This window comes from Salvia miltiorrhiza, unplaced genomic scaffold, assembly GCF_028751815.1.
Source record: "Salvia miltiorrhiza cultivar Shanhuang (shh) unplaced genomic scaffold, IMPLAD_Smil_shh original_scaffold_447, whole genome shotgun sequence".
Classification (NCBI taxonomy): Eukaryota; Viridiplantae; Streptophyta; class Magnoliopsida; order Lamiales; family Lamiaceae; genus Salvia; species Salvia miltiorrhiza.
In genome coordinates, this window is record NW_026651550.1 from 235348 (window position 1) to 262730 (window position 27383).

A 27383-nucleotide genomic window follows, 5' to 3' on the forward strand; every position below is an offset into this window, starting at 1 on the left:
GCCTCAACTTCGATATCCACCACAACTGCCACTTCTTCGTCGGACCCCCCCAATTTGGGCAGATCGGGATCGATCTTCTCACTAGCAGTCATCACCTCCCGATCCTCTCTCATGATCATAATATGTTTGTTCGGACACTCACTCTTAATATGCCCGAATCTGTAACACTTGGAACACATCTTATGTCGATTGCAACCATCAAAAACTATCAGAGTGCCCCAATGTGCAGAACGCACACCCTCAGTTCGAGACCGAAAGAACTGCTTCTTGTCCTCACGTGGCGGCGCCTCACGTGTCCATTGATTCCCTTTGAACGATGAACCACTATAAAATTGTTGATATTGCCTCCAAGGGCCCCGATTCTCATAGATCCAATCATTCCTTGCGCCACTTCGACCACCACGGCCTCCTCGAGTCGAAGTGGAATGAGATTGCTCAAAAAACTGGTCCATCCTCTCATGGAGAGGCTTAAATTCATCCTTTACCATTCTCCGCATCTCTTCCTTCATATACATCAAATCGGCGTCGGTAATATTCCAGTCGGATGGAAATTCCTTGTTAGACATGGTCGGATAGCAAACCCTAAAGTGCAGCCCTTACGAAACCCGGAAACTGATACCAAATGATGTGAACCTCTTGACTTACTGTGAACCCGGAAATATCATATATCAAATGATGTGAACCTCCGCCAGTGCAGATGATATAATCTCACCGGTAACCTCTTGAAATTCACCGGAATGAACAAATAAATACGCGCGGAAGACTTGAAAACGAGAAATAATGTAAAGATAAAGGGTGGAAGTTTGTCCCAAAACCCCTGACCTAATCTACGAAGTTTCCTAGAGAATAGATCTCTAGACCCCAACGATGTGATCGGTGCAGCAACTCGAAGACGTTGAATGACATACGACGAGGTATGTGATAACACTCATGTTTCCATGGTTTTTAATGTTCTTTTGATATTAATTTTATAGGAAATTGAGTGTTTGATAGTTCTTTTGTGCTTAATTTGCTTTATCTTGTGAAACATGATTCTTACTCCAACTTTGAAGGAAATATCAGGTTTAATGACTTCCAATTTGGAACAATGTCCAGAAATAGAAGTTCTAGGTCGTCTCGATACGAGTTCGTGAGCGTAAACGGATCATAAATCGGAGTTTGGAAGAGAAAGTTACGACCGAAACAAAAACATTGCGCGCAGCAGTCAAGTTGGTCGCCGAAAATGGGCATTTTGAAGAATAAATTCGGCGACCTAAACGGCGACCGCCGAGTTGGTCGCCGAAATTCCTGTTTCAGATTTGTACTGCGAGCTCTATATTCGGCGGGCGCCGAATTTGGTCATTTTTCAGCACAAATTCGGCGACCTAAATGGCGACCGCCGAGTTTGACCGCCGAATTTGGCGGGTTTGCGAGATTTTCCAATTTTCAGAGTTCTTCTGGGTTTCAAACACTGTATTTTACCCTGACACTATAAATAGGTCTTCTTTTGACCTATTTTGGGTTCCTTTTTCAATTCCCAACTTTATTTTCTCAGTTTCATAGCTTTAGCTTATTATTGCTTTCCAGTTTTTACAGCTTGGATTGGATTTCCACAAGATTGAAGATTCAAGCTGCTACAATTGTTTTATTCAGAGTTTTATTTAATTTAGTTCTTTCAATTGTGTTCTTATTAATTATATTTTTGCTTTCTTTTATTATGTTTGGCTAGTTCTTTTATCTGAACCTAGGGTTTGTACATAGTTATTTAATTATGTGTGTATGATTTATTGATATCAATTTGCCTTCCAACTTGTGATTCATGATTCCTGGTGCTTAATTTCCTGTGAATTATTTGGCCAATAATTTACATGTCTAGCTGTTCAGTTTGAGTCTTGAATGCGATAATTGTTCAGCCGATTTAGGAATGCATGATATAGTAGTAGCCTTGACACTTGAATGGGATAGGTGAAACTATAGGGAGCTATTCTTTGTGTACGCTTGGGAGTTAATTTATTCCTTGGAGTCTTGAATGTGAAGAGGGGTAAATTAATCTACTTTCATAGGTGTTCGTTAGAGAAGCTTGTGAATAGTTCTGTGATCTCTCATCAGGGTTGGATTAAAATTTGGTAATTGAATCAATAGATTAAATGCATGTAGTTGATTAGTGAAAGTACATCCCTAGGATCAGTTGTCTTTTATATTTGATATTTCTTACGTGATTTTAATTATCGTTATTTGCATTTTAATTTAAGCCAACCAATCTCTACGTTCTGTTGCCTGTCTACTACTTAAGTTTGTTTAGGAGATAGATAAAGTCGTTTCGTTGTGTCAATCCCTGTGGATACGATATTCGGTTACTTATTATTTTTGCTACAACTGCACCGTGTTAGTTGCGGTATTTTGTGCTAATAATTTAGTGATCAGTATGATGAACTCGTCGATACGCCGATAAGTTGAATTTGCTTGGGCAAAATTCAGGAAGAACTCGTAGTTCTCAAGAGAGATTAACTCACAAATATCATATATCAAAATTGGTTCCGTTTTTCGTTCACATGTAGCCATATATATATAGGCAAACTAAAACCCTAATCTAAAGAAGGAAATAAACTACAAACAAGGAAACAAAGAAACTTGATCAGCAAGTTTTGACAACTCGGGCGAGAACGCCAGCACTGGAAAACGCCCCTCCGGAAATGCCCGCTCCTCTACTCTGGTAATTCCGCTCTGCTCTGGCAATTTCGCTCCTCTGCTCTGGAAAGTCGGCTTCTCTGCTCTGGCCGCTTCGACTTCGCTGCTCTGGCAGACTTGACTTCTCTGCTCGGGCACAGTCGACTTCTCTGCTCTGGCAGCTTCGACTTCTCTGCTCGGGCACAGTCGACTTCTCTGCTCTGGCAGTTCGACTTCGCTGTTCGGGCAGACTTGACTTCTCTGCTCGGGCACAATCGATTTCTCTGCTCTGGCAGTTCGACTTCGCTGTTCTGCTCTGGCGATTTCTCTGCTCTGGCGATCTGTTCTGCTTTGCTCTGACGCGAACTTAACTCTGTGTTGGCTGCATCAGGCAATTTTTCGCTCCACTAACTCAAAACTACCCATCGTGGGTCGTGGCAGTTGGCGCCCAGCAACTGCTTCACTCTGCTCCCACTGATCCTGCCATTGACATCTCCAGAGTTGACATCCAGAGCTGGTCTGCTCTGACCTCCCAGAGCTGGTCTGCTCTGTCCTCCCTGCGCTGGTCTGCTCTGACCTCCCCGCGCTGGTTTGCTCTGCGTCCAGAGCTGGTCTGCTCTACTCTCCATAGCTGACCATCATGCCGAGGCGTACCTCTGACTCGGCACGTCTCAGATCCAACTATCAAGGGGCTAACAAACCACCCCCACCAAAACCTGACGACGTCCTCGTCGTTGATGGGATTAAACCCCCTTCTCTGAGCTCCTTCTAACGAATACTCCCGAACCAAATTATGGCCTCATCCGACATCACCCTGTCACCACCATCTCTTTGATCGGCCTCATTCTTGGACTTAACTTGAATTGCAGACATCAACTGCAACGTACTTATCCTCGGGCCCACGATCTCGTTGTCCTCATCTCTCTCAACAACAATCGCATTCACCCGCTTTGGACAATCCTTCATTTGATGTCCCATTTTCTCACAAATGAAACATCCCCGATTTTTCTTCGGGGCTGTCGCTGCCATCTCCGGCGCCTTGGGTTACTTCCTCGCCAGACTTCTCATTTTCCTTCCCTTTCTTCGAGTCCTTCTTTCTTCTCTCGAACTCATGGGAATCACCAACTGACCTGAAATCAACCAACCCCTCAGCAACAGCTATGGTCGACTGCACATCCTTAACTCCCTGCCGTCTCACCTCGGCCTGAGCCCACGGCTGCAATCTTGCCATAAAGTTGAACAACTTATCCGCCTCCGACATGTCATTCACGTCCAACATCAATGAACTGAACTTCTTCACATAGTCACGGACAGATTCTGTGTTTCAACTTTCTCAATGCATCCCTAGCCACCCACGAGGAATTTCCCGGAAGGAACTGCTCCTTCAACTCACGCTTCAACACCTCCTACGTTAAAGACTCCAACTGATCGCCACCAGCACCAACACTTGGTCTCGAACGCCACCAAAGCTTCGCATCACCCATCAAGTACATGCTAGTGATCGACACCTTCTCATCATTAGGCACATGAAATGCCTTGAAATACATCTCCATGTCCCAAAGAAAATTTTCTAACTCCTTCGAACTCCTGGCACCCTCAAAAGGTTTAGGCTCTGGGATTCGAACCTTTAGAACCGGCCTGCTTTGCTCCACCGTTCTGGAGCACTCGCTTCACGAGCCGCAACTCATCCAACAGCTCCTCGATCTTGATGTTGACCGCCTGTGTCAAGGCAGACACCTCTTCCTCGCACGACACGATCCGACCTTTAACAAATCTAGGAGTGTCTTCCACCGATTTGCGTATCGCTTCAACCGACTCTTTGATTGCAGCAATCTGACCAAAGATGGTCTCATGTCCAGCCGACGTTGAGACCTCCGGGGTCCTCCCAAGCATCGTCTCCAACCTCAGCACCCTCTCTTCAAGAGCAGAAAATTCTCACGCTTGCGCCATCTCCACAACGGCCGCAACACGCACCAGAGCCAACCTAACCTGGCTCTGATACCAAATGTCACAGGGTCTTCCTTCAACTCTGGATTTTTCGCCCCGTGCAGCGCCGAATTCCCACAATCCGACCAGCTTCTTCCATCACCAACACTCTTTTGACACTTAGAATGTATGAGGCTCTCGAATGTAATGTGCACGAATCAAAGTTCACACGCAGCAGACATTTACATGAACAACCTTAAGCAACACACAACGATTTACGGGAACACCACACCCCAACCTTTAATTTTATTCCCACAATAAAATTACAAGGGCCTATCTCTATGCTCAAGGCTCGCGCACACACTTTACACTCTGCACGTTCACAGCCAATTACAATATATTAATGTGATAGTCAACCCCCATCACTAGGTAAAAACCGTCTACATGGCTGAGACTAACTGTCGGGCAGTTTTTCGCTCCACTAACTCAAAACTGCCCATCGTGGGTCGTGGCAATTGGCGCCCAGTAACTGCTTCACTCTGCTCCCACTGATCCAGCCATCGACATCTCAAGAGCTCACCTCCAGAGCTGGTCTGCTCTGACCTCCCAAAGCTGCTCTACTCTGTCCTCCCCGCGCTGGTCTGCTCTACCTCCAGAGCTGCTCTGCTCTACCCTCCAGAGCTGACCATCATGCCGAGGCGTACCTCTGACTCGGCACGTCTCAGCTCCAACTATCAATGTTAATGTTAATCATGTTTATCGAGAGACTAATAAAGCTGCCCATCCTTTAGCACAATTTGTGCGCAATTGTGATAGTCCAATTTGTTGGACCGAGAACTTCCCTTTTTGGCTTGAGGAGATTGTTTTAGATGATTTTTCGTAATATATGGACATGATTTGGGTTTTAAAAAAAAGATCATATATGCATTTTGGAGGAGTGATATTATCAATAACCTAATAGGAAAATGAAATTTAAAAATCTCTCTCGTATTTCGATTGCCAACAATCTACAATTTCGCAATTCTAATTTATCTCGATCTTCTGCATTTGCAATAATTATTTTTTTTATTTACAATATTTAAATAATATTTTCAATGATTATCAATCAATTAATGCAGGTATTACAGAGCATAATTTAGGGTAATTAATATATATATATATATATATATATATTGCTTTTATATAAAAATAGATTTAACTATATAATTCATTTTTATATTAATTATCTTAATGTTTACTCTTTAATATTTGAGCCATCATAGAAGAGCCGTGGTGCTAAAATTGATTTAAATGCAAAAATGTGATAGAGTTGACAAGTTTTTACGATTGAAATAAAATCATTAAAAGAACTCAAGATTGTCGAAAATTTCGACTGCCACATTAAATTGGATTTAGGTAAATTGTAAGTTGTGGGACGATTCAGAATCAATCTTCAATTCATGTATATTCTGGTAAAAAAAAGGTCATTATATAAATTAAAAAATTGAAAAACTTTAGATATTTTTCAATTATAACCTCTTTATTTATTTAATATTGTTGAAATTTTTATAATCAAAGAGTATTTTCTCAATTAATCTTCTTTCCTATTTTTATTTTCAATTTGAAATTCCATATTAATTTTTCCTGAAATAAAATGATTTTTACACGTTTGACTAATTAGCAGGTATTAATATTACGAGTGTTTAAAAAAAGTATTAATATATGAGTTTGAGACGAGAACATGCAGTAAAACTCACCTTTTTATTGGGTTCGAAACAATTATAGGTACATACAATTTCTAAATAGATTCGAACATCAATCTACATGTCTACAATTGTTTTTTGTAAAATCACTTTTTTAATTGAGCTTGAGATTAGTATAAATATATACATTATATAATGAAATCTAATTGAAGGGACAATTTAGTTCATGTGCGTACATAAACATAAACATCTCATGCATCATCTTTTTGAATTTATCTTACACTCACTGTTTTGAATTCTTATTCACATATTTTTGTTTTATATTTATTTAATATTCTCAAACTTTTTATAGGTTAAAAATAAGTATGAACTTTTTAATATATATATATATATATATATATATATATATATATATTTAGAATCTCGCATTTTCTTTATGAGACTTTATTGATTGAAAACTTAAATTCATTGTATGAGTTGAAGACAAGAACATATAGTAAAATTCACTTCTTAATCGAAATTTGAGATGAATACAATTAAATTCATTCCATATAATACGATTACATATTGAAGGCAATACCTTAATTTATGTGTGTGACTTTTTTTGTATGATTTAATCTTATTTTTATCTAAAAAACTCATTTGCTACATTCTTAATTTTAAAATTTTATTTATTTTATATTCTCATAATTTTATTAATTAAAGAGTATGAAATTTTCTGTGTTATTTTTCATTCTTTTTTATTTAAAAGTTTGGAATCGCGAATTAAATTTTGATGAAAATTCATTTGTTGGAAAAAATCTAAATAAATGTATATTTATGTGTTTGGACAATTAGGGAGAAACTTGTCGAAACTCAACGCGCTATTAGTTAATAAATGACTTGCTAACTAAGCATCTCGCAATATATCCGTTGATTTAATTAATTCACTCTTAACTCACTCACCATATTCTTCATTTAAATAATAGAAAAAGAAGAAGCCCTCACCATATATTCAATGAATTTAAATTTAAATAAATTAGGAAAATAAATATACACTTAATTCGATTTGGTTTTGAATTTGTAGAGTCATAAATCTATAATAAAAGGGATGCCTCATGCATGTACATGTATTTCGTTTTTACTAGCTATATAAGGAGTATTAAATTTGAATAAATGGTGGCATCGCAATTATAGACCGACTTAAAATTCCCGAAACTTAATTAGTCACGAGAATCGAGGGAAATTGCGAAACTTAAAAATGATTTAAAAGTACAAAAAAGCCCCGAAATCCCAACCACACCAACCAAACCCTAATCTCTCGAACCCGCCGAAACAGACCCTCCAATTTTCCCTCGTCTCCTTCTCTGCGTCTCTTTTCCCTCCGGTTCCTTTTCCTACGGATCTCCCTATTCCTATTCCTCTTCCTCTTCTCCTCCTCCTTCGTCTTCCTCCTTTTTTTCTGTAATTTATTCCTCAAAAACTAATTTATAACCATTACTGTATCCCTCCTGTATCTCAATATTGGCCGTCCGGTCTGTGATTGATCCAGATCTGAGACGAGGATTCGTTTCCGTAGCCCCACGCGCGGAGATCTGACGTAAGGATCATGGTGGTGAACGGCAGGCCGACCAAGCGGCTGGCCAAGAGGCGAGTCACTGCCGATCTCAGTGATTTCCTCACGTTCCCGAGCGCCGGCGATCTAGAATCGCCGGCGGCCGCCAGGCCGTTCAGGACCACCGTTAGGGCGTTCCTGACGAAGCACGCGCACCTTCCTCCCCCTTCGTCGCTCTTCCCCCACCTGCTCACCTGGCGGATCCTCTTCCGCGTAGGCGACCTAGCCGTAGGCGACCTAGCCGTAGACGACGGCGGACCTGCCATCGTCTTCCTAGACGTCGTGGAGGAGGATGTTGCCAGATCCAGATCCGTTTATTGCGACCAGTGTCGTGTCGTTGGTGAGTTCTCAACACCGAGTCAGGCGCGCTGACTCAGTTGATATTTTAACTTTTGCCGTGGCAGTCCTAATTGCAGAATTTCTTTTACTAGTAAAATTATTTTTAAGAATTGAAAACCTCGTTGGTTTAAGCGCTCGTTTTGGTCAAGGCGGAAAACACCAACTAGAAAGTTGAAATATTTGTTTTTTGGGTGGTGAAAAAGAAATTTACCGAAATATTTCCCCGTATTAGTGGTAAGAGGGTGGCTATGATTGAGTTTTAGCGGATCAGTATTTGTCCATCATGTTGTAATTAGTGGACGACTGATGCGTTTTTTGGATTTATTATTTGTTTTTTTTTTAATGTTTTTTATGATGGAAGATAATAATGGTCTTTATGAGAAACTTAATTTGATATTTCCAAAGCACAGATTATAAGATTAAGTTGATTATAGGTGGAAGTGGGACCGACCCGTGCATAGGTGGAAGAGCTAATATCGTAGTCTAGGCCCACTGCCCAATAAAGTAAGGCCCATAAAATTAAAATTAAATGAAAAATAAAAAACAATACTAATATAAAATAGAAGTGGGTTAGTGGGCCACGTTATTCGCTGATGTGTTTCCTTTTCGCCTAACCTGCCCCTATTACGAAATTCCGATTCGATGTTCTCTTTATCCTAAAACTACCCTTCATCATCAGCATTCCTTTAGAGTTCACGGGGAGGTTACAAGTGTCTTTTTCTTCAGTCTTTTTTTTACTAATAAAACGTTAAACTGATCTATCAATACGAGTATTGACTTTCATCATAGGATGCTGCATTCCGCTCCTTATTAGTGTTTATTTATTTATTTAATTTTATGTGAATCTAATTATTAATTCATATAATAATGTTAGGATGGAGTAGCAATCCGGTCAGCGCTAAGCGGTATCATTTCATAATAAAATCTGATGGCAATTCTATCGCTGGCTATAATACGACGTGTGCTGGCTGTGGTGATGCCCTTCATATGACTGATTCCAGGTAGAGATAACCTTTACTCCTGAGCTATTCTTATCGTTTCACAATTTACGTCTATGTATCCGGGCAAGGCTACTAGTTAGCTTTTCTATGCTTAGGAACTGGCAAAATAACGTTTCACTGGCTTTAATTTTGCAAAGATTGAACTTTTAAATAAAAGTAGTAAGACTAATCTATTGTTTATTAAGATGGATTATTACTTCGGAATATCACAAGGTTCTTTATAATTTCCATCGTTGAGTTATTTTTTGCTTGATTAATATCACATTGAAAAAGTAAAATTGGAGGTATCCTAGTAATGGGGATAAAAATATTCAGTCATGTATTTTATATGGAGCTAACGGGCTCGTTATGTGCTGCAGCTGCTTCTTCTTTTTTACTTTGACACATTTTTTGTTTATTCCATTGTGCTGCCTGCCCAACTTGGGAAAATAAATGTGGGATTCATTGTTGTAGCTTATTGTTCTAATATCTGAATTGTTTCCTCCAGATGCAAGTCATGCAATCATGTAATGACAACGGAAGATGTCGAAGATTGGATGTATCAGCAGCTAGACAACACGACACATCTGTTGCATGGTGTCGTTCATGCAAATGGCTACGGCCATCTTCTTAGAGTAAATGGTAGAGAAGGTGGATCCAGGCTTCTTTCCGGACGACACATAATGAATTTCTGGGATAGGCTTTGCAGAATGCTGGGTGTCAGGTGGGGATTTCTCCATCTTTTATTCCGACCATAGCTGTTTTATTCAGCTTTTGGCTTCTTTTATCATGCAATGCAATAGGAACCTCAAACTTCTGCTTTTATGGATGAACAGAAAGGTCAGCGTGATGGACGTGTCGAAGAAGAATGGGCTGGAGTTCCGATTGCTTCATGCTGTGGTTAAAGGCCATCCATGGTATGGAGATTGGGGCTATCAGTTTGGCGCGGGCAGTTTCTCGTTGAACCTGGAAGACTATAAGATGGCAATCGAGAATCTTTCCTCTTTGCCGTTGTCTTTGTTTCAAGCTCAAGGAAGGAAGCCTCGGACGCGCCTGCAGGATTTAATCTCATTTTACCAGTCCATATCTGAACGGGAGCTTGTAAACATCCGAGACCTGTTTTGTTTCCTGATGGGTTTGATTCACGATCGCCACCATCAGTTTGCTGTAAGAGCAGATGAATCTCCTTGCAAGAAACTTAGGACTAGTAATTCGAGGGCTTTGTGTTCTTGGACTATTGACGACGTAAGACGTGTAGAAGAAGCCATGTTCAAAGTGTTGCGTGCTGTTAGTGGATCCACCTGGGTGAGTTGGCGTGCTCTTAGAGGTGCTGTTTGCAGAGTAGGTTCTCCAGAGCTTTTGGATTACTGCCTTAAAGAACTTAAGGGGAAACAGGCAGCTCCAGGCATGGTCGTTGCTGCTAGATGCATTTCTGATTCTGGTGCCATGGAGTACAGGTTAGCAGCATTTTTTAACCTGTGTCTTGTCTGACATGATTAGAATCGTAATTTTTCATTAATGCCCATGTTTCTCTGTTCCTGACAGACTTGAGCCAGGAAGCGCATCCATTCCAGCCAGTACACGTTTGAACAGTTTCCCGATGGCAAACCACCCATCTGATGAACGACTTGTTTGGGATCTTAAGTATTTTTATGAGTGTCTTCTCCATCCTGAAGCGATGGTACTTAACATGCCTCTAGCTAAACGAGATGTTGCAGTTAGCTCTGCCACAAAAATTCTTGATTGTAAGCAGTTCGTAAAGGACTACCTCCCAGGGCATTTCCTGTCTGTCTCCAAGGAAAATGCAGTGCAGGTACTGTGTGAGGTTGATCTGATGGAACAGCCCGAAGAATATAACCATAATCCTCCGCCTGAGTTACTTGTACTATCACCAGATGCCACAATTGCTGACCTGAAGCTTGAAGCAATGAGGGCCTTCCAAGATGTGTATTTGATGCTGAGAAGGTTCCAAGCGGACGAGGTGGTTGGTTATGGCGGTGTTGATGAATCCACTCAAATCAGACTGTTGCTAGGGTCTATGGAATCTGTGCGCATCCGGGGAAAGTTCCATGGGAAAAACGGGCTGAGTAGGTTTAGAATGGAAAGGGGTATAGAGAGATGGATTGTGGATTGCTTGTGTGGTGCAAAGGATGATGATGGTGAGAGAATGCTGGCGTGCGACGTGTGTGGGATATGGCAGCACACGAGATGTTCGGGGATCCCCGACTCGGATGCTGTTCCGGTGAAGTTTTTCTGCTACAGATGTAGACGCAGGAGCACCAACAAGGGAAATGGGCAATGCAGGGATCAAGTGGTGGATAATGTTTTTGTTGATGCCGCCGCGGGTATGAGCTTTACAAACACTGGTGTCCTGTAATCTGTAAATAAAATATGCCTTTTTTTTTCTTTTTTTGGTTTTCCCAAGCAAGCAAGCAGGGTCTAGTGAGATGTGTATATATATGAAGGGGGCCGTGAAATGACTTTCCAGTGGCATTAGTTTCAGAAATAGAGTTTGTGTATATTTGCCTCGTCTCAATCTTAGCTTTACTTTTGTTTCGCTGTTACACCGCGTCGGGTTCGTATATGGCAGTGAACTCATACATAAAATCTACTCCCTCCGTCCACCAATCAACTACCCATTTGCCTCTAAAATTTTGTCCACCAATTAACTACCAACTCTGCTTTTTAGACACATATACCCTTCCATACTTTTGAAATTACAACACTTTACTAGCATGGCCCACCATAGTTTACATTAAGAACACTAATTAATCCCACCTAATTAATTAAGTGAGGTAATGATAACATATTTATTTTTATCCTTTTTCGGTAATTTATTGCAAAATGAGTTCTCACTTTTTATTCCCTAAAAAGGGAATACAACCCCAATCGGCGCAAACCCTAATTCTCTATCTCCCTCTCACCGATTTCCCTCCCGCCGTTGTTCTTCGATCTTCCTCTTTGCACCATCGAGTTATCTATCGATGGCTTCTCTTCCGACTGCTCATCCCACCTATCCAAGTGAATGGGAAGTCGAATCGACGGAAATTGACGGTGGATTCCGGCTCCCCTCGATGGAAGAAGTCGCCATTTCTTATGTGGCTTCTCTTCAGGGGTTGGCGCCGGAATCTGAAGCATTCGTGCCAGAATCTGAGTCATTTGTGCCGGAATCTGAGTCATTCGTGCCGGAATCTGAGTCATTCGTGCTTTCGACGGAATCCATGGTGCCGGAGACAGAATCTTTCATAGATTCGACGCCGGCACCCGGATCTGTTGAGCCGTGGTCGCCACCTACTCTCGCTCCACCTTTAGCGCCGCCGACACCTGGATCTGTCGAGGAAGCCACCTATTACAACTTCGCTCAGTTCTCAGCTGAAAAATACACGAAATACGTTGGTATTTCGGAGTCCATCGGTGATGATAGTGAGTACCAGGCATGGCTTGCTGCCGGTGGCCTCGTCTCTGACATAGAGCCGCCAGCGCACTCGCGGCCGCCGCCTGCAGACGAATCCTCTAGGCGCCGCCGTCGCCTTCAAACCCTACGCATCTATCTTCCTTCGTTGGTAGATAGCATGATCGATTAAGGTGATATCTTTATCATTTCTTTGTCTCTTTTGGTTTGTTGGTGGCTGGTGATGCCTATGGGTAGTTGCTATGGCTGGTGATGCCTCTTTGTGGCTGGTATTGTCTGATTTGCTATGTGCTATGGCTGGTGATGCTTATATGTTGCTGGTATTGTCTGATTTGCTATGTGCTATGGCTGGTGATGCCTCTATGTTCCTGGTGATGCCTATATGTTCCTGGTGTTAAACTGATAAGATATTGATACTAATACTTGGACTTAGTCAGCCCCAATGATGATGTTATAATCTGAGGGGAATTGTTAATCTCCTAAGAGAGCCACCACTAAAGTTTTAAACTTAGTTTTTGGAGGTTTCTTAGGAGATAGACATAAACAAAATGTATAGGTAAATTGATAAACCCAAAATGCTTCACTTAACAAGTTTACATCTCAAACATACAAAATGTAAGGCCACTCATGTTTGGTTCTGTAAACCCATACACAAAACTAAATTTCAGTCCCTATTCTAAGTGATTTGTACATGTTGCATTCCATCTAGGAGCATATCCATGTTTTGTTGCATTTGCTCTTCTTCCATCATTTGCTGCATCTGCTCTTCCTCCATCATCTGTACATGCTGCGTCTCATCATCTTTTAGACCTTCCAGGTAGTCCACACACTCTTGTACTAGCTGTTCTTCAATGGCTATTGCATCTGGTAGAATCCCTGCCCTTTCCAATCTCTCTTTGTTCATATGAGGTATCTGGTAGTTGTTGTCTCCTTTTACTTTGAGTATCTCTTTATAGCAACCCTGTAGTGTAAAGAATACATGGTTTATCTTCTGTGGTGGGTACTCCATATATGCTTCTTGAACATTTTTCAGCAATTCAGCCACATCCTTGGCTGGCTTCTGGTCCTTCAATGTTTGTATGGCTCTAAAAAAGCCAAGATCATTCACATTGGTGTCCGGTGAGTTCGCAGGTTGGCAGACCAGATGAAAATTGAAACCATCTGATCTTGCAACTGCTAGGAACTCTGGATCATCGGGTTTAATGTGTGGTCATGCATTGTCTTGCTGTATGAATATGTCTTTGCTTGTAAATGCAGGCCACTTGGCCTTAAAAACAGGTAACATCTGTGGAAATAATTAAAAGGCTAAATGATGAATGGAAGCAATAAATTCTGATAGCATAAACATAGTAAATGCATACCTCATTGAGCATGCAGTCCCTCATGATGTTCTGTGTGATGTTTTGTATTGCTTTGGTTTCCATAGTGCCTTTTGTTCTATTCTTTGAATTTCTTTTGGCTGCCTCTTCATTTGTAAATGGAAAAATACCCAATTTCCCATCAAAAAGCACATTCCCCTGTTCATCTATGATAGGGCGGGCAATTGCACTCACAAACATGATTTTGGGAATAAACCTCTTAGATTTGCAAGTTCTATAAGGTTCCTTCTCACCGGGCACAAGGTAATACCTATCCTTATTTTTTGTTAAGTAAAACCACTTTTCGTCTATGTGTATAGTGTTAAACATTGTTTGAAATTTTCTCATTCCCATCTCACTTACACTACTAAGTTGAGATAGGCTCCATTGCAGCCTTTTTACTTTGTTTTGAGGTGTTAAAAAGGGCTTGATGGAATTGGTATGTGCTCTAAGTTCCTTTTCTTTCACCCACTTATGAACTAGTGACTTACTAACTCCTAAAGAACATGCCATCACTCTAAGTGAGGATCTTTGTAGTACACTTAGGTTTTTTACCTTTTCTGCATCAATTTTCATCTTGTCTTTATGTGTTGATCCCTTTTTCATGTTCTTCAACTGTATAGGTATCCCGATAGCTTGCTGCGCGGCTGCCTCTTTCCATATTGCCCAAATAGTCTTCAAGCTTGTATTGAAGACGTTGGCTGCTTCTTTCTTGGCGCCGTACTTCAATTTACCGTTGGAACTACGTTGCAAAAGCCACTGCGCAATTTGATTTCTTTTGTCATTTGATAGTTTAGTACTCTCTCTTTCTTGTGGCATTTTGTGGAGTTGGCTGAAATTAATGAGCTCACCAACCTCCTCTTTTGTGTATTTATTGACTCATTAAGTTGGTAGGTAGATTTGAACAATTCCCTCCAAATATTTTGTGTAATTTCCTGCCCAAACTGGCGCCATTTTGTACTTACAGTAATCTGCCATATTTTTGGCAGATTAAATCAATGCAAATTTCTTTTTAAGTACCGAAACTTGTGCCTTCCATTTAAATATTGCATGAATACTCCCTTCTGCCATATTCACAATTGGGGCCCATTTATTAAAAAAATGAGTAATTTAGGCATCACTAAATAAAATTATGAATGAGTTTACTTAAGAATAAATCACAAATAAAGCTTATTAAAAAAATGAGTAATTTAAATAAAGGAATAAAAATAATGTTAAAGAACTCAACTTATAAAGGAAAGATTAGTAAAAGTAATCACACTACACTAACACTCTACCCTTTTGGTCTTTTACACCACCTTTTTCAGCTTTCTTAGTTTCCGTGCCGACCACCAAATGGGTAGTTGATTGGTGGACGGAGGGAGTATATAATATTTTCTCAGTCTCATTATTAATGTCACATTTTTTTGAGTTATTTCAAGTTATATGGCTAATTTCTTTTTTGGGGCAAAATTAGAGATTAATTAAAAATTTAATTAAAATCTACATATTTTATAGTACTTTATTTTTCCTAAAAGTTTTCTCTAAACTCGTCCCATCTCTTTCTCTACTCCTCTTCTTCGTTGTCTCTCATCCCCAGCCTCCAACCCCTTGTGCCTCTACTGCAAATTTTTTCCTCCACTACCTCCAGGGCTCCACCCTCGCGCCTCCACCCTTACACAGTGCCTCCTCCGCCTTCACTCTCTGAGCTTTGTTATGCATCCTCCGTCTACAACCTTTGTCAAAGCTTAGTTTGGCCCGTCGTCCATCCCCTCGAATGAAACCTTAGTTTAACTTCTCTACGAACATGACAAAACTCTAAAACGGTAGTCTCCTTAACACGCACGAAGGCCTCATACATCTCATCACAAAGATAATTCATTCCATTCTATTCCCTTCATCCCTAAAAATTGTGACCCAAAAGAGATGTCACGAGCTTTAAGAAAAAATGTGATAGTTGTATTTGAGTAGATATTGAGTCTCACAACCTTTTGTAAATAATGAGAAGAAAAGTTTGTGGGGTCATTTTCAAATAAGGAAATGCCACAATTTCCAGGAACATTCAAATATGGTAATAAAGTCGCAATTTTTATGGATGAATGAATTACTATTTATGAATAGTAAGAAGAGAGTTAGAGAAACCAAAATCGGACCAATGTCATTCTCGAGACAGAAGCCAATGCCAAGCAACATAGCATGAAGCTCGTTCATGCATCAATATAGTTTCTGTGCATCCAATGCGTCCATTATTCTAGAGGATTTATTTCTCCACTTCATAAAAAATTTCCAACTATTTATTAAAATTTGTGCCTCCAAATCATAATACAAATTTTTATGGAATGAGTATTTGTTAAAAATTGTGCATTAATTTGACTTTATATTAAGTTTACAAATCTTGAAACCGATTTTCTCTTAAGATGAAAATATGACGATTAATGAACTTATACTTTTTTTAGGGGGTATGGTACTTGTTTTTTTAATGAAGTGCATATTATGCAACAAACATGGGATTTAACGGATAAAATACTCAATAAGTTCAATATTTGTCGTCAACCCTACTAATTAGATAATGTCATGTGCGGTTAAATAGGTGAGTTCAATGTATTGATGCATGCATATATCATATCATATATGTGTGTACTGTATGAATAAATAATAACGAAATTAAGTATCTTCTCCGTCTCAATTTTTAGTATTCAATTGAGAGAGACAATGATTTTAATAAAGTGATTGAACGTATTGTGAGTGGAATAAGGGTTATATTTTTTATGTGAGTGTTAAAATAATTAAAGTGGAGCTTACTTTCACTAAAAATTAAAATAAATATAAAAATGTGGAACATAAAAAAAAATATGAATATTAAAAGCTGAGATAGAGGAAATAGAATATCCAGAAGGAAACGTGTTGGAGAGGAGTTATTGATGGATGTTTGTGGATGTGATTGATTATTATTATCGCTGGAGTTGGAAACGAGTTCTTCCCACTTTGAGATTATATGGAAACCAGCTATGCAGCAGCACCACCCCACTGCCTTTTCTCATTATTTTCCACTTCAATTTTGACTTTCTCCACACATTTGCTATCTCATTGTTCATTATGCTTTTGTTTTTTCTTTTCTGCTAAAAAAAAAAGAGTTTCGTCTTGTTAGTTGAAGAAACAACAAGTCAAATTTGGCACACTAATCTCTATTTCTTAAAACATTTTTTAATCTGCACTAATTGATTTCTTCAGTTTTGATTAATTTGGAACTGTGGATCACATTTAAGTATTGTAGTGCCCCTTAGCATGTCACGTTCCAATTCCATGCAATTAATTGATAAGTAGTATCTCTTTACGTATTAATTAAGTAAGATAATAGCACCATAGTGATAGTTGGTGAGTTTATGCATGGTGCATTTCCATTTCCTCCAATCGTTATAATACATGTTAGTTAGTCAAGTGATTAATATTTAAGAAGTAGAATTAGTGCCCATAATCGTTTTGGTTAAAGCAAAATATATGAGCACATGTGGCGGTCCAATCAAGTTTTCCTATGCCATGCATCTCCATGCGCACTACCTCTGTGACTATATATATCCATGCATATGAGCAGCCATTAATATTATCTTGGGAAAATGGCGACTCTTAATCTGTTGTTTGGGGTTATAATCCTAATAAAGTATATGATTGTAAATGGTTGGGTGTATGGGATGGCAAACGGGTTGAGCCCCAACTACTACATCATGGCTTGCCCAATTGCTGATATTATCATAAGGAATGCTGTCAACACAGCTGTGCAGTCTGATCCCACTTTAGCTGCTGGTCTTCTTAGGATGCATTTCCATGACTGCTTTGTGGAGGTATGCATCATGTAATTAATCAATGTGTGTGTGTGTGTTTTGTTTTGATGATAAATGATACTGCATGGCAGGGGTGTGATGGATCCGTGCTGATAGACTCAACCAAGAGCAACACGGCGGAGAAGGACTCGCCGGCGAATTTAAGCTTGAGAGGCTATGAAATCATTGATGCTGCTAAACAAGCATTGGAGAGGCAGTGCCCTGGAGTTGTTTCCTGTGCTGATATTCTTGCCATGGCTGCAAGAGATGCTGTTTTCTTCGTAATTTTCTTTACTTTACTTTACTCATTATCACACAGTATAGTTCTAGTTCATGATGGTTTGATTTGAATCCAGGCTGGTGGTCCATTTTATGAGATTCCTAAAGGGAGAAGAGATGGGAGGAGATCAAAGATAGAAGACACCATTAACCTGCCCCCACCAACCTTAAACAGTTCGGAGCTCATCAGGATGTTTGGGCAGCGTGGCTTCACTGCCCAGGACATGGTGGCCTTATCCGGTAACTGTTCATCTCTGGAACTGAATTGAATGAATTTATAGTACAACTTGTGTTGTGTGAGACTGAGTGAGTGAGTGACAGGGGCGCACACGCTGGGCGTGGCGAGATGCTCGTCTTTCAAGTCCCGGCTCTCTAACTTCGACTCCACCAGCGACGTGGACCCCAGTATCGACACCCAGTTCGCCAAGACCCTGTCCAAGACGTGCAGCGCGGGGGACAATGCAGAGCAGCCCTTTGATTCGTCCAGAAACAGGTTCGACACTGCATACTTCAACGCGCTGCAGACAAGGGCCGGGGTCCTCTTCTCCGACCAGACGCTGTTTGATGGCGCTGCAACTCGAGGATTCGTCAATGCATATTCCTTCAACCCAGCCATGTTTTTCATGGACTTCCAGCGAGCCATGCTTAAAATGGGACAGTTAGATGTCAAGGAAGGTTCCAAGGGAGAGGTCAGAAGTAACTGTCGCCTCATCAATTGAATTCAATTCAATTCCATATATAACTGCTAGCTGCTCATCTGTATAATCAAACCAAATATATATATATATATCTTCTTTGTAGTGGAATACTATCTATATGTGACTATGTTCAAAGTAATGCAATAAATAGTATCTTTAGTGAAGAAATACACATTTCTTAACTTTTTTTGAGGAGGTAGATCATCTAACTGTCAGCAACAGCAAGTAGGCAAATCACAATTATATGTAGCCAAATCATTTCAACTAAGAATTGTATTATAACCAACACTTGGAATCCAGATAATCTTGTTTATCATTCAAAACCATATGTTACAACACACCAGTAACAAATTACACAGTAGACAAGTAGAGAGCAAAATAATCTAGTATCCATATGATGTTCTCCTCATCATCCTCATGAATTCCTCAGCATTTACTTCACCATCACCTGCACATTCCATGGGAGATTACCACAATTATCAACATAGATTGAAATAAAGATACAAGTCCAGAATACCACAAGCAATTTTAGCACAACAAATTGCACGTCTAGCTAGAGAAAAATCAAGCAAACTTACGATCTCGATCTGCTTCATCAATCATGTCCTGAATCTCTTTCTCACTGAAATTTTCACCCAACTCCTTGGCTATGCGCTGAATATCTGCAGTAGAAATCTTGCCCTGCACTCAAATGATGAACACCTATTTGTGAGAATCAAGACGGAATGGAATTTAAGACACTAGAGAAACTCACATTTTTATCTTGGTCAATAATGTGAAAAGCTTTCATGAGCTCTTCTTTGGTGTCCCTTTCTCCAAACTTGGCAGTCATCATGTGACAAAATTCATCAAAGTCAATTGCACCACTGCCATCCTTGTCAACTTCAGCTATCATTCGAGTAATTTCCTGTAGTAAAAAGCTAGAAATTTTCAAACAATAGGACCCTTTTCATTATATATACACAAGTAACATGATTATTGTTATACACTTATATACTATAAACTCAGCTAGAAGAAATGGTCACGACCAAGCTGCTAGAGACAAAACTTATGGAAGCTAAAACCTTTATCAATTCGTCCAATAACTTATCAAGAGTTCCATCTTCTGATGCAATATTAGGGGCTCAAAGATAACATGCAAAGTAATTTTTAGGTAAGGCATCAATTATGAATTTTTAAACATTACATTACAGCCCACCACCGACCTAGATATAGTATAACTAAATGATTCAATCATCAATTCTTGGATAATTAAGATAATAACATAAAGATGAAGGTCTTAAATGTTTTAGAAAGCCACTCAAACTCCTCGAGTTCACTTAGAAACTCAATCCTTGAAGTATGCTTGTGCCACTACGGAAAATAAAAAAACTCCTACAATTTCATGGTCAATATGCTAAAGAGATGCAGCATTTGTGTACTATACAATGGAAGCAAAACTACAGATTATGCTCTACTCCTAGGGTGTGCTTGCCTTTTATCCCTCTAAATAGAGGGAGAATATAATGAGTTATAAAATTCTCACTTAAAGCGGGGACCACATTTTTTTATATCTTGTATGGTTTGAATGATAATATATTTATCCACTCCTCATAAGGTGGTATAAAATTATATCAGCCTCCCTTAGGTATAAAACTATACTTTTCCCAAGGAAAAGGTGCAACCGTGCAGCCCGAAAAATTATACCATCTGTCCGGATTTTTATAACATCAAAGCAAACAAGGTAATGAGGTATAAGGTGGTAAATGGAGCTTATCCATTCCTTATACCTCAAAGCAAACACACCCCTAAAGTATAAGCACATAAATCGTTGCACCTCAGAGAATTTAACAGCAGCACAGATTTTAAAACTAAGTCATTACCTCTTCAGACATTTCGAAACCAAGAGCCCTGTAAAGCAACAAGATCACTGTAAGAAATAATCGTCAACTTAAAAGTATGTCTTAAACCCCCCCCCCCCCCACAAAAATAAGGAAAAAGAAAAAAGAAAGTTGGAAGAAGGTATACCTCATTGCAACATTCAACTCTTTTGCATCGATTGTTCCTGCATACAATTAATTGAAGAAAAACAACCATTACGAATAGATAACTGTATTGACATCTAATTCATTTCCTATAGAATTATCATTACCAGATCCATCAGTATCAAAAAGTTCAAAAGCTTCTTTAATCTCCTGCTTTTTTTGTTGAGTTAACCCATGAGGGCGTCCTCTAGGTTTGTCTTTCCTGGACATCCCTCGGTAAAGAGTAGACTGTAATAGGTGAATGTCAAAATAAATCATATAAGGGTTTGGAGGACAAAACCAGAAAGAAAGATGGAAGGGTGAGATGGAATAGAATGCTCAAATCTGTACTTCTGAATGCCATTGTATCCACTTCTATTGATGACATAAAAAATGTTCTAAGAAGTCAATATAAGCCAGCTTCCATGAATTCTCTTACTTTATCCAATCTCCGATCACATACCAAAGTGGTTTCATCCTCTCAAATGCATGAACTTCATTTAACTCTTTTTGTCAGCAGAATCAATTCTTATCTCCTTCTGAATGATAAATGTTAAAGCTAAAGTAGAACATACTACAAGAATACGATCGATTGCTAAAATATTTTTCTTTTCTATCTGTAGTAGTCACTGAATTGTGTTCTATTCAAACATTTGCCTCACTGCAATTTGTAGGCATTAACTAAACAAATATCTTTGCTCATAATAACTTGACTTTATGCATACTACGAACATAGGAAGCACCAATACGAATACGAGAACGAAAATATCCCAAAAATCACAATACAAATATGTCAAAAATACGTTTTAATTTTTATAATTTTTTTATAAATAAAATTAGTATATACATATCATATAAACTCATTCATAACCAAATAGAGCAAATAACTACTTAATTCTTAAAACTTAAATCCAATTCAGACTCACAATTGGCGTCCCAAATTCCCAATTAATTAACCCACGCATACCCACCCACTCCCAATTCACCAAATCAAACAATCCACTAATCTACGCTACAAACCCACACCATAAATTCAACAATCGAATGGTGCGCGATTCGCGAATGCTCCAGAATTCAGTCCTATCTCCAATTAATTAACCCACACATACCATGAATGCTCCAGAAGGCGGAGGCGGCGACCAGAACGGCGGCGAACGGCGCTCGGATTCTTTCTCGTGCGAAGTGTAGATTGTGAGAAATTGAGAGAGAATGGTCTGAAACCCGTAAAGTAGCGATTTCTGATTTTCTTTTTCTTTTTCAAAACATTCGGTCAAACGTATTGAAAACGTATTTTCCTAAACCCTGAAAAAAAACGTATTTTAACGTATTGATAGTTTTTGATATTAATACGGGTACGCTACTCGTAAAAACGTACCAACTCAACAAAATACCAACCACATATCATCTCTCACATCAATGGGAGCTCCAACAGAGTCAGAGATGCCAAAAAATGCAGGCAATCAAAATAATTTTCTCAATGGTGTGTAGTCCATTAGAGAAAATATCCATGCCATTAAAGTATATTACTCCTTTTTTTGAAAAAACAAACGATATGATGAACTCGTTCAAGTATGAAAAAATGCACTCTTAAGTTCATTTATATAATTGCATCCTCTTTATCTTAAGTTCATTTATATAATTGCATCCTCTTTATTGAAGTGTCCCACATTGGGTTGGAGATAGTGGCATGAGCCACTTTATATGGTGAGGCAACTCTCTCCCTTATAAGGCCTTTTAAGAGAAGAATGGACCCAATATCAATTTCTAACATGGTATCAGAGCCAACCCAATCCAATGATGGGCCCCCCAATATCGTTGTCAACAGATGGCGTTTGGGACAGTCCACGCTGCGCGTGCGGGGGTGTATTGAAGTGTCCCACATTGGATTGGAGATAGTGGCATGAGGCAACCCTCTCCCTTATAAGGCCTTTTAAGGGAGGAATGAGCCCAACCCAATCCAATGATTGGCCCCCCAATATCGTTGTCAACAGATGTTGTTTGGGACAGTCCACGCTGCGCGTGCGGGGGTGTATTGAAGTGTCCCACATTTGGATTGGAGATAGTGGCATGAGGCAACTCTCTCCCTTATAAGGCCTTTTAAGGGAGGAATGAGCCCAATATCCATTTCTAACACTCTTTAATCAAATCAATGCATCATTTGTCTAACCTTCATTCAGATACTAAGAGCATCCGCATTGGGGTTACATGATAGTCTACATAATAGCATACTTTATGAGGGGGGACCACGTGGTGTAAAGAGGCTGCATTGGGGTTACATGGTAGATTTAGTTTTGATTTTTCCATTTTTCATTTAAGTTTAATTTCATAAATTTAAATTACACAATTTACTTCAAATTTAAATTGCATTAATTTTGAAATCCTAAAAATTACATAAAACTTAATAAAATAAAAACAAATCCTACAAATAACTATTCCGGCCCTAAAGGTCCGAAACGTGCCCAAACATGCTCCATCAAATCATATTGGAGCGCGGCGTGCGACTGCCTATCTCGGAGAAGGGTATCTCTTTGCACATATTCCTCGAATGAAACTGGGGTTGCTCGACCACTCTCCATCGAGTCACTGCTAGACGCCCCATGTCCCGCATCGTCATCTCTCCAATTGGTTGCTCATTCACCTTCGTGCTCCACAATCATGTTGTGGAGAATGATGCAACACAACATGATGTCCCGGAGGTACTCCAGGTACCAATTCTGCACGGGACTGCGAATGATTCCCTACCGAGCTTGAAGGATTCCAAAGGCTCATTCGACATCCTTTCGTGCCGATTCTTGCATCTTCTTGAACCTTGTCTCCTTCTGATTTGTCGCTATCGGTGGACTCTTGACGAAGCAACGCCACTCCGGATATATGCCGTCGCACAAGTAGTAGCCCATCTGGTAGTAGCGATGGCTCGCTTGAAAGAGCACAGGCGGGGCCGTTCCATCCAACACGTCGACGAAAAGAGGTGACTGGTTGAGAACGTTGATGTCGTTGTTCGAACCAGCGACACCGAAGAAGGCATGCCAAATCCACAGATCGTGGGATGCAACGGCCTCCAAGATCATGGTTGGCTAGGGCAATTCTTCCACCCCCAATGCATACAATCAAGACTCCCGAGCATCCCGGGAAATCCGTGTCGCGCCTCGTGCATCTGGGTAAGGCGTGTGATGTCCTCCGACATTTGACGGTGCAGATAATAGGCTCCAAAAGCCCGGATGACCGTCTTGCAGAACTTCTTGAGGCATACACGCCCGGTGGAGTCGGCGACTTTGAGATACTCGTCAAAAGTATCCGCACTGACGCCGGTGGCTAACTGGCGGATAGCCAACGTGCATTTCTGCAACGGGGAAAGAGAGTCCCGACCTATTGCATCAGTGGTCATCTGGAAATAAGTATCTTCACCTTGAACAGCCTCGACGATGCGCAAGAACAGCTCCTTCTGCATTCGAAAACGCCGTCGAAAAAATGTAGGTCCATACGTCGGATTGTCGTTGAAGTAGTCTTGCATAAGACGTACATGGGCTTCCTCTCTATCACGGTGGACGTAAGACCGGGGACGTTTCGCACGTCCCGCCTCCGGCGCCGGCTAGGCGTAGATGTGAGCAAGCAGTTGTTTCTGCAACTCTATCTCCTCCATGATCGCGTGAGCTACACCGTCAGATGAATCAGACGAAGAACCGTGGTCGGATCCCGCTATTGTCGGAAGAAAAAATAAGAAAAGGCTTGAAGGAGGAAGAAGAAGGAGTGAAAGTGAAAGAAGAAGGAGAATTGTGGAGTGAAAGTGAGGAAGAAGAAGGAGGACGATGGAATATAAAGAGAAGAAAAAAAAAAAAAAAAAATCGAACGATGAAATTTGGCACGAAAACCGAGGAGTCAAAGCTGCCTCAAGAATTTAAAATTAAATTTTTTTTAAACACGCGCCTATTTTCAACGGTTGTGACGTGTAGCCCTCGTGTAAGTGTTTGCTGCATCGGTTACACGATAGCAGCCTTACACGAGTAGGCTGCTATCGTGTAACCGTTGCAGATGCTCTAATAGACACACATTTATTAGAGAAAGGCCCGACCAAGAAAAGCTGCAATTTACTGTAACCATCGACCCAAAAAGTTGAACTATCAAGAAGATAATACTTCCAATCAACATAATTGTGAAGCATATCAAAACATAAAAAAGGTCGTTATTGATTCATGGAATCGTGAAGCATATCAAAAAGTCTTAAGAGCTTATTCGTATGATGGAATGACACGAGCGTGAAATGAAATGGAAGTAGGAATGGAATGGGGATAAGAAATAAATGACAAATCTTTAGGTGATTTCTATGTTTGGTATACACAATGAATATCAAAGGAATGAAATTGTGATTCTTTATTTGATTTCATTCCTACAATTGATAGCTAGAAATTGTTGGGGATGAATCCAACAATTACGGATAAGGACGTCGTGGTCGTCCGATACGATGGGCACTAGTGTTCGCTAATATTTTCACCACGCCGCAAGTATACGGGTAGTTGCAATATATGGAAGCAAGGTCGTATCCCACAAGGATTAGTAGTTCAATCTAGTGATTATCCTAATTCATTATGCTAGAGCTATTTAGACTAAACAAGGAGGTGAGTGGTTTGATTAACTAACAAATTCAAAGACAAAATAAGAACAATCAAATAAAGTGGATTAATTAAGTGATGAAGGTGGTTTAGGGATTAGGCATCGATGGATTAGCAATGGACTTCAAATTAGCTCAATATTAGTCTTGATATTCCTATTTATCTAGAGTGATCTCCCCACTAGTTCTAGCCCCCTCCCGGACGACTAAAACGGTAGATTACGGGTCATAGTTGCCGTCCCCGGTCAACTTCTAACCTATAACTCCCAAAAGCACAAAGGATCGGTAAACTCTCACCCAACTCTCAACCTCCCGGTTTATTGAGTCAATATGTTTCAAGCTCCTAATCTATTATGATTATCCTCTCCCAATTCAAATCACAAATTAGAAATGCATAGAAAGTGGCCAACAATCCATACAAGAATTAAAGCTAGGGCTTGAAAAGATAATAGCAAGGAAATAATCAAGACATATATTAAGCATAATAATCAATCCATCACATAATCAACTAGCCTAATCCCCAAACCAATGGGGGATTTATTCAAACATGTTCACAAACAACAAACCTAAATCAAAGAAATACATAAATGAAAGAGAGAGTAAGAAGTGACAAATCCTATTAATGAGCTTTCTTCAATCTTCTCTCCTCTTCAATGCATTCAATCTTGGTAAAAAGATGTGGTAATGGAGGCTAGGGTTTGGTGTGGAGGAATTGGGGAAGATGGAAATGGGTGTGTTGAATGTTGGGGATGATGAATAATGTGAGGAAAAGGGGGAGAAAGGGGTTTAAGGGGTGAAAAACCCGACTGGGGCCCACTTGGGGAGGCTCCGTCCTTTTCCCGCGGTCCTGGCCCGCGCCCGCGGCCGGCAAACGTGGGGGAGAGTCAGGGGACCCGCGGTCCCACCCCGCGGCCGCGGGTGGTGACCGCGGGTGTCTCCTGAGTCGGGGGCAGCTGACCCGCGGTCCCACCCCGCGGCCGCGGGTGGTGACCGCGGGCTACTGGGCGTATTGCGCAGGCCGCTCGTTTTGCTCCGTTCTCCCTCGTCCGGACTCGGATTTGGTCGCCGTTTGCGCTCACGGATTCCTCTCGAGACGTACTTCAATCTCATATCTTCAAAATCCTCCAATTAATCATTGATGGTTCCTGAAATTACTCCAAAACTACACCAAGATATCAAATCTTCATAAAACTAAATATTCGGGCACAAACAAGCATTCACAAACAAAACATGAAGGGAAATGACAACAAAACATGTGGAATTGAGGTACGAAAACCTTGTTTGTCAACTAGCAACCTGAAACACGAACAACGTTAGAGCCCTTCTTGGAGCACCGATGGGGGTGTCGATGGAAGGGCCTCCGACGCTCAAGTCAGTAAACAATATTAATAAAAATCGTATTGAAAGCAATTGAAAGTAAATGAAAGATTAAATCGGGTCGATCTGGTCGACGGAGTTGAAGGCGATTGAGCAATGAGCGAGGGTCGTTGGGTCGTCTCGGTTGATCTGATCACCGGAAAACCTAAGGCTGAGAGCGTGGAGGTAGAATAGTGCGTGAGGGGAGAGAAGAGCGAGAGAATGTGTTGGAGTGCCAATGATTGTGTAGGTCGAATGACCTAGTAAGTTATTATTTATACCGTGATCACTTGACGGCTAGGGTTTTGCTAGCATGTCTACTTAAACCCTAGTCGTTCCTATATTCGTGGGGTCGATATCCCTGATTAGTTTCAGCCTTCTTCCCCAAGTCGCTGCCCTATCTAGGGTTTGGGTCGATGGGCCCTGATGACCTAGAGTATGGGCTGAATTATTTAATTCGGTTTTTTGAATTGGGCCGCAAATATTTGCTTGAATGGGCTGTACGAAATTTGCCCACTACAGAAATAAAGTTTAGGAATGAAATAAAAATATTTTATTTTACTAATTTACCTTTCATATCACTTTAAAAGTATAAAAATTATAAATATAATTGAGTAGATAAATATTTTAATATTGATGTATTTCACGAAGAATTCTCATAAAATTTAACATAAATTTCACATAGTAAAAATTTGAGGAACGAAGGA

At 40.2% G+C, this 27383-nt stretch overlaps 4 protein-coding genes across 5 annotated transcripts; 3 read left to right on the forward strand and 1 right to left on the reverse strand.

Moving 5' to 3' along the window:
* Positions 1 to 7307: 7307 nt before the first annotated feature.
* LOC131004631 (PHD finger protein At1g33420) lies at positions 7308 to 11703 on the forward strand. Its single transcript, XM_057931328.1, has 5 exons — positions 7308 to 8188; positions 9062 to 9188; positions 9676 to 9891; positions 10004 to 10624; positions 10713 to 11703. The coding sequence occupies exons 1-5, from the start codon at positions 7843 to 7845 to the stop codon at positions 11542 to 11544; spliced, it is 2142 nt and encodes a 713-aa protein (XP_057787311.1). The 5' UTR covers positions 7308 to 7842; the 3' UTR covers positions 11545 to 11703.
* A 316-nt stretch (positions 11704 to 12019) lies between these two features.
* LOC131004632 (uncharacterized) lies at positions 12020 to 14955 on the forward strand. Its single transcript, XM_057931329.1, has 2 exons — positions 12020 to 12752; positions 14561 to 14955. Exon 1 carries the CDS (start codon positions 12152 to 12154, stop codon positions 12749 to 12751), a length of 600 nt encoding a protein of 199 aa, XP_057787312.1. The 5' UTR covers positions 12020 to 12151; the 3' UTR covers position 12752; positions 14561 to 14955.
* A 1856-nt stretch (positions 14956 to 16811) lies between these two features.
* Positions 16812 to 18879, forward strand: LOC131004633 (peroxidase 47). The gene is made up of 4 exons (XM_057931331.1): positions 16812 to 17755; positions 17827 to 18015; positions 18091 to 18253; positions 18335 to 18879. The coding sequence occupies exons 1-4, from the start codon at positions 17531 to 17533 to the stop codon at positions 18730 to 18732; spliced, it is 975 nt and encodes a 324-aa protein (XP_057787314.1). The 5' UTR covers positions 16812 to 17530; the 3' UTR covers positions 18733 to 18879.
* A 90-nt stretch (positions 18880 to 18969) lies between these two features.
* LOC131004634 (caltractin-like) lies at positions 18970 to 22302 on the reverse strand. Of its 2 annotated transcripts, XM_057931333.1 has the most exons (8): positions 22090 to 22302; positions 21824 to 22016; positions 20843 to 20963; positions 20719 to 20755; positions 20574 to 20601; positions 19466 to 19618; positions 19290 to 19392; positions 18970 to 19159 (listed from the first exon to the last, which is right to left on the reverse strand). In XM_057931333.1, the coding sequence occupies exons 2-8, from the start codon at positions 21824 to 21826 to the stop codon at positions 19095 to 19097; spliced, it is 510 nt and encodes a 169-aa protein (XP_057787316.1). In that variant the 5' UTR covers positions 21827 to 22016; positions 22090 to 22302; the 3' UTR covers positions 18970 to 19094. The 2 variants fall into 2 exon arrangements, with proteins under 2 accessions (XP_057787316.1, XP_057787315.1); XM_057931332.1 differs by having other exon boundaries at positions 21824 to 22107.
* Between the last annotated feature and the right edge of the window lie 5081 nt (positions 22303 to 27383).